Source organism: Astyanax mexicanus, chromosome 18 (assembly GCF_023375975.1).
Source record: "Astyanax mexicanus isolate ESR-SI-001 chromosome 18, AstMex3_surface, whole genome shotgun sequence".
Classification (NCBI taxonomy): domain Eukaryota; kingdom Metazoa; phylum Chordata; class Actinopteri; order Characiformes; family Acestrorhamphidae; genus Astyanax; species Astyanax mexicanus.
Window position 1 is genome coordinate 39,524,971 of NC_064425.1, and position 13,946 is coordinate 39,538,916.

The following is a 13,946-nucleotide window of genomic DNA, read 5'->3' on the forward strand; positions in this document are numbered from 1 at the left end:
CTACCGGAGATCCTATTTATACATAGTTATATACACAGAGGTGGTTAGTCCAGGTCCAGAAAGTAAAAAATCCACTCCACGGTTTTGTTGGATGAGCCACAACCGAGCTGCCCAGGCAGTGGAGCTGCCCAGGGTGGATTTTTACTTTTTACTAGTATAAAAACAGAACTCTTTTAAAAAATACACCCCGTAATGCGTTCAACGCCCTTCTAAACTTCTAAACTGGAACACATGATATAAAAGTTGCATGAATTCCAATCTGGCTGTTCAAACTGAATTACATTGCAATATTGGCCTACAATTCCCTACTGTGTGAGCATAGCCTTAGAATAACATTTTCTGCTTTCTAACATTAACTCAATCTCCCCTCCCTCTCTTTCTATCTCTCTCTCTCTCTCTCTCTGCTGCACAGGTAAGATAGAGGAGGTGGTGCTGGAGGCTCGCACGGTGGAGAGGCAGGCGGGCTCGTACATGAAAGATGAGAAGAGCATTAATGGTTTGCCTGGTTTAACAGTGGAGATTAAAGAGCACATCCAGGTAAGAGGAGCGCTGCACTGGAACAGCTGTAATTACAACACAATAGCCCAGTTTGAATACAATTCTGCTTACTCACACAGTACAGCAGACCCCCAGACACCCCCTCACACACCCACAGCAAAATAACAAAGAAAAACAGCAACCATAAACTAAATGTCCAAATATGCGTGGATACTACTTCTAATAAATGCATTCAGCTAATTTAATTCATACCTGTTGCTGATACTAATGTGCATGTACATACACAGCGTGTCTAGTCCTAGTAAAAAAAGGTAAATAAACTCTTTGTATCTGTAAACAGTAATGGACTGATCCACCAGAGCTTTATGAGTCTGCTCAGTAATATTTCAGGTGTGTTGTATCTGCAGTGATCAGGTCATAATGTCTTTTTTTTTTTTTCTTGTTGCAGTTGAAGGACAGCACAGTGGTGAAGCAGGCTGGGGTGACGTCTCGAGGCCGCAGCGAGTTTGTGCAGGAGATTGTGTTTGAGCGTCTAACGCCTGGCAGTGTGATTGCTTTCAGGTAAGCTTCACCATAAATTAGTCATATGGACACAGATTTTAATTCAGACAAAGTGTCTACTCTTTGAGTTTAGAATATTAGGCATCTGTCAGTCATCATATTTGACTATTCTGTTGGCTGGCTGGCTAGCTATCTAGTTATCTCACTAGCTAGTGAGATATCTGCCTGGCTGGCTGACTTTTTATTTAGCTCTCTGGCTGGCTGGCTTGCTGTTTGTCTAACTATCTGGTTAGCCATCTGGTTGGCTATCTAACTATCTGGCTAGCTATCTGGCTTGCTACTTATCATTCTGGCTAACTGTCTAGCTGCCTGACAATTTACCTAAATATCTGGTTAATTACCTGGCTGGCTATTTAACTATGTGGCTAGCTATCTAGCTGGCTGGCTAACTAGGTTGCTCACTGTTTATCTATGTAGTTAGCTACCTGGCTGGTTGGCTGTTTAACAATGTAGTTAGCTGTCTAGCTGGCTTGCTATTTATCTAACTATCTGGCTAGATATCTTGCTGGCTATTTATTTATAGAACTATCTAGTTAGCTATCTGACTAGCCAGTTATCTTACTATCTGACTTACTATCGACTTTCTGGCTATTTATCTAACTATTTGGCTAGCTATCTGCCTGTCTGGCTATTCATCTGACTATCTGCCTGTCTGGCTGTTTATCTAACTATCTGACTAGCTATCTGCCTCTCTGGCTATTTATCTAACTATCGGACTAGTTATCTTCCTGTCTGGCTGTTTATCTAACTATCTGTCTGGCTCGCTATTTATCTAACTATCTATCTCGCCATATCTTGCTGACTAGTTATTTATAGAACTATCTAGTTAGCAATTATCTAACGATCTTGCTATCTGGCTGTCTGGCTATTTAACTAACTACTTATCTGGTGAGCTAACTGGCTGACTAAGTTGAAGAAATTCGACAGTGATTAAATTTAACTATTTTGTTAACAGCTGGCAATTGATTTCTGCTGGCTAGCATGTTATCTGGCTACCTGACCGGCTTGAGGGCTTTCTGGCTGTCCATCTGGTTGGGTGTTTATCTGGCCTTTTGATTGCTATTTATCTCGCCATCTGATTGTATGGCTGTCTATCTTTCTTCCTATCTATATGTCTGGCTGTGCAGTGTATTTGACTAGATATGTAGATGGCTATCTGGCTATCTATCTGGCTGTCAATTGTTAACATCTCTCTCTATCCCTCTCCCTCCCTCTCCAGGGTGAGTTTGGACCCTACAGCTCAGGAGCTTGTGGGGATTCTGAGGACTCATCTCATTCAGTTTAACCCTCACTATGCAGCAGGCAGCATACCAGATAAGAACGCCCCAGAAATACTGAAAACTCCACTGAAAGAGTCAGTAACGCTCAATTTTAATATATGTATTTTACTACTGTATAAATATTAAGTCCAGTGATAATTGTGTGTGATACACTTCAATAAGTGTGCACTGCCCCCCCCACTACAGATTGATGGAGAAGCTGACGCTGGCTGATATGAATGTGCTGATGTTTCGCTGTGATGAAGAGGAGAAGGAAGATGGAGGGGGCTGTTACAGCATCCCTGGCTGGACCACCCTAAAGTATGGTGGCCTGCAAGGTACAGTCCAAACTGAGCAGAAAAAAAGTAATGTTACATTTAAAGGATGCAACAAAAGGCAATATGTCAAGCTATTTGAATGATTGTTTTTCTGTTTTATGGTCTGGTTTCATTTACACTCATTGACAGAAGATGCACCATAAAATGCTACAAAACACAAGCAAGTAGTTATGTCTCAGATGGATATGTAAATGATTACAGGTGTGGTCTGAATAGGCACTGCTTTTGAATATTGTACCTATTAATGAGAAATCATTGACTGCTTGACATGCCTCTATGATGCACTCAAAGATTTTCTCAGTTGATAGATTTTGAGTCATAGGTCTGAGAGATGCAGGAGGATCATTTAGACAGGTTCCCTGCTGTCTAGGCCCTCTGTTAGCCAGGCAGAACCACCTCTGTTTGTAGTGGTGTCATGAACAAGAAATCTAGACTCCTATGGAGTCCTAGAACCACATTGTGAAGAACCATTTGGGAAGAATCAAGGTCCTGTTTGGGATCTGATGATGGTTAAGTTTGATGCTATCTTTGCTATGAAGCGACACTCTGCCCCAACTACAGGTGTGATCTGTAATCCTCGGAGCAATCTCATATAACAGTCTGGCTCCCCTAGTAGTGATACAGCAGGTTGTAAAACTTCCTTGGCCGGATCACTAGATTTTTCACCAATCAAGTATTTATGAGAGCAGCTGCGATGCCAGCTTTAGTGTAGAGCAGGATCTACGGGTCCAGTTGCAACATCTGGGAGTAAACGTTGTGCTAGATGCAGGAAGGAATCTGTTTACTTCCATGCCCAAAATCTCCTCTTATCCTGGCATGAGGCTCCAACAGGATTCCCCAATAAACTTATCCTTTTGTTCTTATAATGTAACCACTCTTATTATCATTTCATTCTCACATATAAAAAAAATTACATTCCAACTTTAAACCTTCAGTGCAATATTATTAGCTAGTCAGAAAAATCTCAAAAGCAAGTAAGGTATTGTTAAATGAGTCTTTCTAAAATCCGATTTTTACCACAGGTCTGTTGTCAGTGATGGCTGACATTCGGCCTAAGAATGACTTGGGCCACCCATTCTGTGATAACCTGAGACAGGGTGACTGGATGATCGATTATGTGAGCAGCCGGCTGGTGTCCCATGGAGGAACACTCGGAGAGGTGAGCAGAGCGTGACCGTCAGGGCTGATAATGAGGCTTACCCAGTGATCTGAAATATCTCTGGATCTAGGAGGTGCATCTTTGTTGTGCCTCAACACAACTAACAGGAGCACCGCTAGCATGTCTGGACATTCCTCCAGACATTCATCATTGTTTCGTCAGTTATTAGTTAAGGCAGTATTGTAAATGGTCTCTGTCAAAAAAAAGTCACTATATTTATTGGAGAAAGTGTAATGTAGTAAACTGTGGCCCTATTCTCCCTGTAGAAAGGACAAATGGTTTGATCCAATAGATAAGGGGCAGGACTAGTCTGATGAGAGGGACTGGGAAACATTAGGCTTGTTCGAGATGCGGTTGCACCTCGCCTTGCTGGTCAGCGAGAGCAGACGTGTGCAGTTGAGGGGGGTGAAGGAGCGAATAAGTCAAGTCGGACAGTCTCCAACTACAGCCCACCTGAACAATAGCGGATCTCACGATGATTGCACTGTTTGTTTACTTCTGGTGTGAATAAAACGGCAGTTTATAAGTGAAACAGGGATGACATGAGTGTTATTAAATTGAGATTTAAAAAAAAAAACTTGCTTTAGAAAACAGTAAAATTGGATAGCAGTTTAGCTTTATTACGATATAAAATGCTGATTATGAACAAATAAATATGTTGAATACTACATGAAAATGAAGTGTTCATGTCTTGCTACTAGTTATGATAGTGTAAATATTGGGTCTTGGGTTTTAGAGGAGATCTTTATATTTTACAATAAAAAGAGTTAAATGTGATAGGTGTCCATGGATCTTCTGACCAATGGGGATTAAGCTCTGTCGTCATCAGGGCATCTCTAGGCTCGCGCTGTTGGGGGAAAGCAAATGCAGCACCTGAATCAGGAGCCTTGCTGGATTATACTCGCAAGATTATAAAGCCGGATGCCATCGTCACATGCTGAAGGCGCAGACGCAGGTCGGACCAAAAAACTAACCGGCATACACTGTACCGAGCCAGGCGGCGATCGGATTGGACAGTGCTGGGTTAAGTTGATATATAATATGCGTGCTTTATTACATATTTTTGTATTTGTATAAAATCTGGCACATTTACATTATAAAATAATGATGTTCATTAATGTGTATTTGTTAATTAAATAAATAAAGTCAAAGTCAAACATGTATAACCCATAAATAAGTCTTCAGGGTGTAGGTCAGTGGGATGTGGGTGTAACTTTAAGGCAGGTTGGTGTTAAAGTCACTAATTTGAGTTGAGTTGAGTTAATGGGTCAGGCTTAATAACAGAGGTTTGTGATTAGTCAGGGCTGCTTTCTGTGAGAAACTGAGGGCTGATAAGAGCAGATCTCAGCCCTGTTATCAGACATCAAAGCCTTCAGGAAAGTGCAGAAACCTTGAAACCTTAACTTTGCTTCCTCTGGATTGTCTTCTTTTATGTCCTACAGGTTGGTCAGTGGTTCCAGGCCATGTTTGGCTACCTCAAACACATCCCTCGCTACCTCATCCCCTGCTACTTTGATGCTGTGCTGGTTGGGGCCTACACTACTGCCCTGGATGCTTCCTTCAAATTAATGTCCAGGTTAGTCTCTTATTAATCTTAAATAGGCAGTAATGCTGATATATTAGAGTGAGTACAATATTAGAGTGAAAGGATTAAAATTGATAGTGTCAGTCAATTAAAAAATGTTATTCAATAATTTAAATGATTAACTGTGATTATTTATACTTGTGATTAATCAAACTTGACACAAGTTTTTATAGTGGATATTTAAATGTAAATAAAAGAATGAATGTAAGAAATGTAAAAATGCTATTACATTTATATTAGTGGTGTCAAATTAAAATGGTAGAATATACTTGTTTGTTTGAGGGGAGATAAAGCCAACGTTGGCTCTGGTATAAAGAATGCCCACCACGATCAGGACACGTTGGGCAAGCATTCAAGCATTCAAGAATTTGGTGCTGTAATAAATTTGCTTTTAATAAATTACATGTTGCTGATTTCATATTAATTGCGTGCGTTAATGCTTTAAAACTGACAGCCCTAAATAAAATAGGGTTATTGGGGAAAATGGTACCATTGAATGGAGGCTCTAGTACATTGTTGAGCACCTGCAGCACAAGTACCCACAAATGTTGCTACAGCTGGGTCTGTAGATCCTGCTCTACACTCGTAGGTTGCTGAATCTGGCATCATAACAGCTTCCATAAATGCTCAGTTGGTGATGATGAGTGCTGGGAGTTCCAGTACGTTTGTCTGTTTTAAAATGTTCAAATGAAATATACTGTTATGTGTGTGTGTGTCTGTGTATGTGTGTGTGTGTGTGTGTGTGTGTGTTAGTTTTGTGCAGCAAGGCTCCTCATTTGTGCGCCAGCTGGCTCTGGGTTCAATCCAGATGTGTGGCATTGGGCGTTTTCCTGCTCTGCCTCCTCTCTCTCCCGCTCTCACCGACGTTCCTTACAGAACCAACAGCATCACCCAGCAGGAGCAGCAGTTCTGCGTGTCCATGGCTGCAGGTCACTGAGCAACACCACCCTGTTTTCATTACATAGCTTTGCAAGTTTTTTTTAGATCATAATTCACAATATGGGTTAACATGGGTGTCTGATGTTCGATACACCTCTATGTTTGACAGGTTTACCTCATTTCTCTGCTGGAATCTTCCGCTGTTGGGGCAGAGACACCTTCATTGCTCTGCGGGGCCTCCTGCTGGTCACCGGCCGTCACCTGGAGGCCAGGTAAGTTGCATTCTTTATCATTCAGAATGAGAAAAGGTAATGTCCTTAAAGGTCTCCTTCCACTAAAGTCCATACTCTAGGTCTCTCTGAGTTGTATATGATTCTGCACATGAAACTGTTCCTCAACCTCCATTGTCTGCAGTAGCTAGTAAAAGAAAATCCTCAGAAATACGAGTCGATCAGGAAAAGCTCTGAGTATACATGAACCCGTGAGTTCATGGCCTCGCCCACCTTGGTTCAGGACCGCTCACAGACAGAGCTAAACACGGGCTGCAGCAAAGCCGACACTGTCGTTAGCTAAAGAGCTTACAGCTCTGTTTACACCAGCTAGTTAGCGTTAGCTATCTCGTATAAGTAACTGTAGGTTTACATCGGTTTGACAAGGAGCACAGCTCGACAAAGAGAGTTTAGTAGTTTAGTAGCGATAGTTTAGCTAAAAGAAGCTTTGTCAATACTGCTTGCTGTAGTATGCATAAGCTGTTCTTATGTGGTTGCTGTGGAATCACAGGTGATTTCTAGGTGCTATTTTATCCCAGTTGGTTGATATGGTACCCCAGGTGGGTTCTATAGTTATGTTAAGTGGCTTCTAGGTGGTTGCTAGTGGGTTGACTAGTGGGTCAAACCGAACCGTCTGACATTTTCAATATCTCAAAAACTCTCAAAAAAATCTGGCAGAAAAATAAATAAAATACAAAATTGAAGAAGAATATAAATGTTAATTAATCATAATTAATAATATTTCTGTTCAGTGATCAGTTTTCCCTGTCTCTCTCCCTCTCAGGAACATCATCCTGTCGTTTGCTGGTACTCTAAGACACGGGCTGATCCCGAACCTGCTGGGTGAGGGTGTTTCTGCCCGGTTTAACTGTCGTGATGCTGTATGGTGGTGGCTTCAGTGTATCCAGGACTACTCCACCATTGTTCCTAACGGAACCAGCATCCTGCAGTGTCCCGTCTCCAGGATGTACCCCACCGACGACTCACAGCCACAAGCTCCAGGAACAGTGGTGAGATACTTACATATCTTCCATATCTCTCTCACACACACACATTACATTTAGATAAACTGCCTGGCCACTTTATTAGAAACCATTTGCTTTGTGTTTCCATCTTATTGGTGTTTGATTTGTAGAGATTTAAAGGTACACACAATATAAAGGTAATTGTGTGTGTTAATATATCTCCCAGGCCTATTTTGATACTTTACGTTCACAAACACACAATCAAATTTACATAGTGTGTGTATATGTGTATTGTGTGTCATCTGTTATTACAGGATCAGCCTCTGTATGATGTGATTCATGAAGCTCTGCAGCGCCACATGCAGGGGATCGAGTTCAGGGAGAGAAATGCTGGACCTCAGATTGACCGCAACATGAGAGATGAAGGTAATGTTCTTAAAGGAACATTTCATCCAAAAATGCATTTTTTTTGTGTTAGTAAAAGACAAGAAGTAGCATGTTGCTAATGTACTTGTTGAGCTTTGGAAACTTTGGTATAAATACACACTATCATATTTATAAAATCTGAATAAAAGAAAAGTAAACTTTTTAGATCTATCCTACAGCTTCTTTTAACTTTTCATCCATCGATTTCAAGTTGCTTTCCCAGTACTGCTTAACAACAAAAAGACATTCCTTTACTCTCTGCTTGTAAGCAGGAGTCCAATCTCTATCTACAGAAAAACCTGTGGATTAAAACTAGTTTGCTCATTAACATGTTATCAATTGTTAACATGTTCAATTACCACTTCAAGTTCAGAGTCAGTCCACTGTGGCGTTTTAGTCCCTTAACTAGTGTGCTAGTCCTATATTTAAGAGGTTTCCAGGAACATTTACCATTTTTCTTGACATTTTGGCATTTAAAATTCATGGTGAGATGAGTAGTGACAAACAACCAAAAAATCTTTCCTCAGTTCAGGATGGGTAACAGCCATAAACGGTAGGCTTTATCAGTGACAAAATTAAACTTCTCTCAAAAACAGAGAACTACAGCCACAAACTTACCTTACAAACAAAAGGCTACAGCCACGAAAGCTGGATTTTATCAGTGACAAACTACCCTCAAGAACAGAGAGGATTATAGCTACAGCACCAATAACAACAGGCTCAGTTCCCATTTTCCAGAGAGCCTAAACTTTACTTACCTTTTGACCTTATAAAACTAGAATCTCTCCAGTTCTAAATAGCATTTACAGGGTTTGTACAGTCATGAAAAACCTGGAAAAGTCATGGAATTTGAAAATAGCAATTTCCAGGTCTGGATAGGTTTTGAAAAACCAAAAATACCCAGAAATTTTGGAAAAGTCATGGAAATATAGTCTACAAATCTTTAAGTGTTTCAGTTTATCAAAGGAGAAAATCTATTTTGAGCTAAAAAATGTATCAGCTCAGAGTTAATTCAGTAATTTAGCCTTACATAATAGAGCTCTCAGAATCTGACACACCTTTTATTATTAAATATTGTGTGTCAAAATCTTATCTGATTCATTTTAGACCTACTATATTAAATTTTGATTATAGTTTTGGTAGATTTTTGGTTTTATTGTCCATGTCCGCACTGATGTTGTAAAAATCATATGGCAAGGAAAATCTGTCTTGAAGGCATGGAAAAGTTATGAAAAATAATCATAGAAATGTATTGGTTAAAATGTGTACTAACCCTGCATTTACTCACCAAGTAGGTTTCAGTATGTCATCCGGGCATACATCACGGCACCAAATTGTTAGAAATTTGGCCAATCAGGAGACTGGGCAGCTTTGGCGTTGACTTAGGTTTATTGACATGCCCAGAAACATTCAGGAGTCAGGATGTTCAGATTGCAACTTTGTAAGGACAGTTCTAGCCAGACACTGTTGGTCACGATCGTTACCACTCGCTGCACTGTTGGTGGTAATGTTCACTTTCTATGATGTATTCCTGGTGCACACGTGACACTGTGGATCAAGGTCCGTCTGGACCCACTATCAGACCTCAGTCCAACTCCAACTATAATTCACCTCACCTTGGGACTCATACAGTTATTTAGATTAAAAATTAAATAATATTTAGCCTAATAAGAGAAAATAAAATACATACAATATGGGAAAAAACATAAATGTAAATATTTTGTGCACCTTCATAAATTTAATTAAATACAAAAATATTCAGTAAAATTGTTAATTATTATTAGCTATGATGTTAAACAAATCATGTGCTCTGCCCTGTTGTTTGCTAACAGTAGACAGTGGTTGCTAAGCAATAAAGTGGCTTAAGATTAAAAGATTATTTTCAAGGTGAGTGATTCTTCCAACAATAGCATAATAGCAACTAATAAATGAGCTTATTATTTATAGAGCACTTAATTTAGTAGATGCAGTAATACTGCACAGTCATACTTTGTATTATGTGTGCATCCATGACCACGGAGTGGGTGCAATACAAATGTTTTTTTTTTTTATTCTTTCTTTTGAAAGACAATCATACCCAGCAGATACACATCATCCAAATCCGATTTTCTCAGAACATTTTTTGTACATTTTTAAACAGTCAATTACAGCAGGAAAAACAAACAAAAAAACACAAAAAAACAGTCACATGATTGGCTTTTGAATTTTACAATAGTACTTGAGCATGGAAAATGCTTATAAATATATAATTTTTTATTTTTTTTATTTTTTTAAATACTTTTTTCCACACACTTTTTCCTAATATAGCAGGGGTCGGCAATAGGCGTTAAAACATCTGGCCAGTGAGGTTGTTTAAGCTATAATAAACGATAATGGGAAAAAAATTCTAATAAAATGCTTCTCTGGTGAGCTTTTATTTATATTCCTCTCCTTTCTCTCGGTTGCATTCGGCGTGATTTTAGTTTCTTCTCGTTCTCGTTTTTCCTCCAGTTCTTGGGCTCCCTATCTCCTTATAAGGGCGCTTTTTCCCGGCTGTGTCCCAATTCCTTAGCCGGGGCAGCGATAGTGTATTGAACCGCGACCCTGACGACACGGGTTTGATCCTGCGCTAGGAGCGGTGTGTTAACTTATTTTTTCCTTTCTTCTTGGGTCACCTGCTTTGAGATCAACTGTTCTACAGTTGAGTTCAATTAACCTCTGGGCTGGAGAGCTACTAGTCTGTAACACTAGATTTCATTACACTTCATTTTCCAAAACAGAATTGTCCCTTCAATCACAAAGGTTTCTAAAAAATAAATCAATAAAAAAAAATATATATATATATATATAAAAAATAGGAAAATTGACCTATAATGATCTGTTGTCTTAACTTTGTAGGGAAGCCTGTGAGAATCTGCCATCTGGTTTTAGAGCTGAAATATAATGCATGTTATGTATAGGGTATCTACTTTTTTGTTCTTCTAGGTTTCAACATTGTGGCCAAGGTGAACCCCGACACTGGCTTTGTTTATGGAGGAAACCGCTTCAACTGTGGAACCTGGATGGATAAAATGGGTGAAAGTGAAAGAGCGCGCAACAAGGGCATCCCTGCTACACCCAGGTACATCCCATAATTCCCACAGCACACAGGAGCTCACAACACTGCCTGTTTACTTACACTTACTTATGTACAATCCATGTTCAAAAGTTTGTGGACCTTACTACTAATGAATTCATAAGTTCAGCTACTTAAGGTTGCATCTATTGCTGATGTACGGATGTACAGATGCACACGCACATCCTAAAGAATAGGACTCCCTGGAACATATAATATTACAAACTTTAATCTATTGGCATCATACCCAATGCCAGGTGTGGGCTACTAGAGGGGTAAAAAGCCTACAGCGTTGAGCTGTGGAGGACTGGATATGCGTTCTCTTGAATGATGGAGCTTTGGAGTTGAGGATGTTGAGGTGGGGTGATGATCATCTTATATCCTGACCTCACTAACTCTAGCTCTTGTTGATAAATGCAATCAAATTCTCACAGCATCGATCCAAACATTGTTTAAAATCTTGTCTAGACACGAGACAGTAGAGACAGTTATTTAAACAAAAACAGGAAAAACTCTTTTTAATATAATTTATTATAGAATTAACAGTAAAGGGGAAGGTGTCCCAATACTTTTGTCCATATAGTAAAGGTTAAAAAAGACAAATGTTTTCATGTAGTGTCCTAATTTTTTTGCATGTCTGTACATATTGTTTATTGTTTGTAAAACCAAAAACTCTGCAGGAAACATGAATTTAATATGTGGTCTTTGTTAGAACTTAAGAAAATGAACAGTAATCAATTTGATCTGCAGGATATGAAGTTATTATTGTGGACAGTACTGTGTGTATTTGTTTGTGATGAGTGTGACTCTGCTGTGACAGGGACGGTTCAGCAGTGGAGATTGTGGCTCTGTGTAAATCTGCAGTGCGCTGGCTGGTGGAGCTCCATAAGCAGGGTCTTTTCCCTTACGACTGTGTAACCATCAACAAAGACGGTGAGAGCTGATAGCACCTTCCATACCCACAGATTAAACTGCTGAATCACACTGACTAACCCTCAATGCACCTCACTATGCCTGACTTATAATGTACCTTAATGCCTACGAGAGTGTGGTTACCAGGTAATTTGCAAAAAAAAATAATGCATGTCAAGGTTTAAAAGACTTTGGGCCTTATTTTAGCCATCTGTAAGCAAGTCGTCACCTGTGTACCATGCAGCTTGATTTAGGGGGTTTCAGTATGTTTTTGCTATCCTAACAATGGTAAAAGTACACCTTGCGCAGCTTGAAACAACGCAAAAGGCCTGTACTAATTATCTTAATTAATCATGGGTTTGTTTTAGGCGTAACATGACAAAAACCAATCACGGTACCACTTTAAAATAAGACTACCTTTATAAAGGGTTTATAAATGGTTTACAATTAGTTTATTAATGGTTACTAATTAGGTTGTAAATGCCTTAAAAATCATTAATAATCAGTTATAACACATATGTAGAAAGGGCAGCAATGGCCTGTTGTTTGCCAAATAGTGAACCCACAACCACCTTAATTATAATTGATACTTATAGTTCAATATTTTGTTGGAATAATCCTGATTTGTGGTGGTCTTATAAAGGTTTTGCCATAAAAATAAATATTATTTTTATTCTTTTATGGTAGATGGGTATGTGCATGGTATGTCCACTACAGACTTTTTCTTTTCCTTCTTTAACACGTCTTCTGTCATATTCCTGTCTGTAGGTGCAAAACTCACTGTGCCGTACGCAGACTGGAACAGAAACCTACAGAACAACTTTGAGAAAATGTTCTACGTGTCTCAGGACCCAAAAGACCCCAATGAGAAACACCCTGAGCTGGTCCACAAAAGGGGAATTTACAAGGACAGCGTCGGAGCCTCCAGCCCCTGGTGTGATTATCAGCTCCGCCCCAACTTCACCATCGCCATGGTGGTGGTAAGCTCAACTCTCACATCCACACAAAGCAGCCTGGAGCCTCAGGAGGTTTCAGGTTACTTTCATTGTTTTAGTTATAGAATAGGGGTATGTTGTAATCAGACCTTTTGTCTTTTCAAGTTGTGTTTATTTTACACAATTAAACTCTTTTAGATCAGGTTTCTCAGATCAACCTAAAGCAGATTATTCTATATGGTAACACGCAAATAAACTGATCAGAATTGGGCCTCTACAGTTTTGCACTACAGCTCGTAGCCTATTTTAGGACTTGAGTCCAGAGGAAAATGCATGGTGCACTGACCATGTTTGTGAATTAACTTTAACTTTGCTTCTGTTGGGCAAATTACTTTTTTAACATTTAATTTATAAATTTTAACGTGTTAAAGTTTTATAAACACAAATGTATTATTATTATTAATAGCAGTTTATTATATTTTGCATATCTTATATTTTTCTGTCAAGTGCAGAAGGTGGAATACTTTTAATTTATTCTAAAATTTGGATTAAATCTCATAATTAACACTCACTACCCTTCGCTCATGCTCTTTTCTCTTTCTCTTTGCCAATTTGCTCTAACGCTAGTAAATACACTGGTTAGACAAAGGTATTGTTACTACATATATAGTTAGGTGTAGTTACATCCACCTACAAAAGTATCAAACATTTCATCATTTAATCAAAATATTAGCAGTTCAGAAAATAGCACCATCTGTCCAAACCCACCTATTTCTCTTGTAAGCAAAGAAACTTATGACTGTCAGGTGTGTTTTGTTCCCTAAGCGTGTCCTGTTACATTCATTATTCAAACAATAAACAGCGCTGAATGTCTACACTTAGTTTCAGATTTGACAACGTAAAAACAGAAAGCTATGAGTCTATGGGTGAAAAACAAGCAACTGTGAAGCTGAGAGAAGATGGAAAATATTGGCCATAGTCAGTTACAACAGTTTGGAATGTCCTGAAGAAGAAAGTCATCACTGGTGTACTTAACAGCAGATGGTGAACAGGTAGACCAAGGAAA

General features: G+C 39.2%; 1 protein-coding gene across 2 annotated transcripts in view; it reads left to right on the top strand.

The window, feature by feature from the left end:
* agla (amylo-alpha-1, 6-glucosidase, 4-alpha-glucanotransferase a) overlaps nucleotides 1-13,946 on the top strand; it is a 51,678-nt gene that overhangs the window by 32,525 nt on the left and 5,207 nt on the right. For both annotated transcript variants that reach the window (XM_049466884.1, XM_049466883.1), the window contains exons 18-30: nucleotides 413-537; nucleotides 947-1,059; nucleotides 2,279-2,413; nucleotides 2,526-2,656; nucleotides 3,679-3,815; nucleotides 5,258-5,391; nucleotides 6,154-6,329; nucleotides 6,449-6,551; nucleotides 7,333-7,558; nucleotides 7,828-7,939; nucleotides 10,904-11,039; nucleotides 11,854-11,966; nucleotides 12,714-12,925. In XM_049466884.1, the coding sequence (XP_049322841.1) occupies nucleotides 413-537; nucleotides 947-1,059; nucleotides 2,279-2,413; nucleotides 2,526-2,656; nucleotides 3,679-3,815; nucleotides 5,258-5,391; nucleotides 6,154-6,329; nucleotides 6,449-6,551; nucleotides 7,333-7,558; nucleotides 7,828-7,939; nucleotides 10,904-11,039; nucleotides 11,854-11,966; nucleotides 12,714-12,925 (1,853 nt within the window). The remainder of the gene's footprint in view (nucleotides 1-412; nucleotides 538-946; nucleotides 1,060-2,278; nucleotides 2,414-2,525; nucleotides 2,657-3,678; nucleotides 3,816-5,257; nucleotides 5,392-6,153; nucleotides 6,330-6,448; nucleotides 6,552-7,332; nucleotides 7,559-7,827; nucleotides 7,940-10,903; nucleotides 11,040-11,853; nucleotides 11,967-12,713; nucleotides 12,926-13,946) is intronic.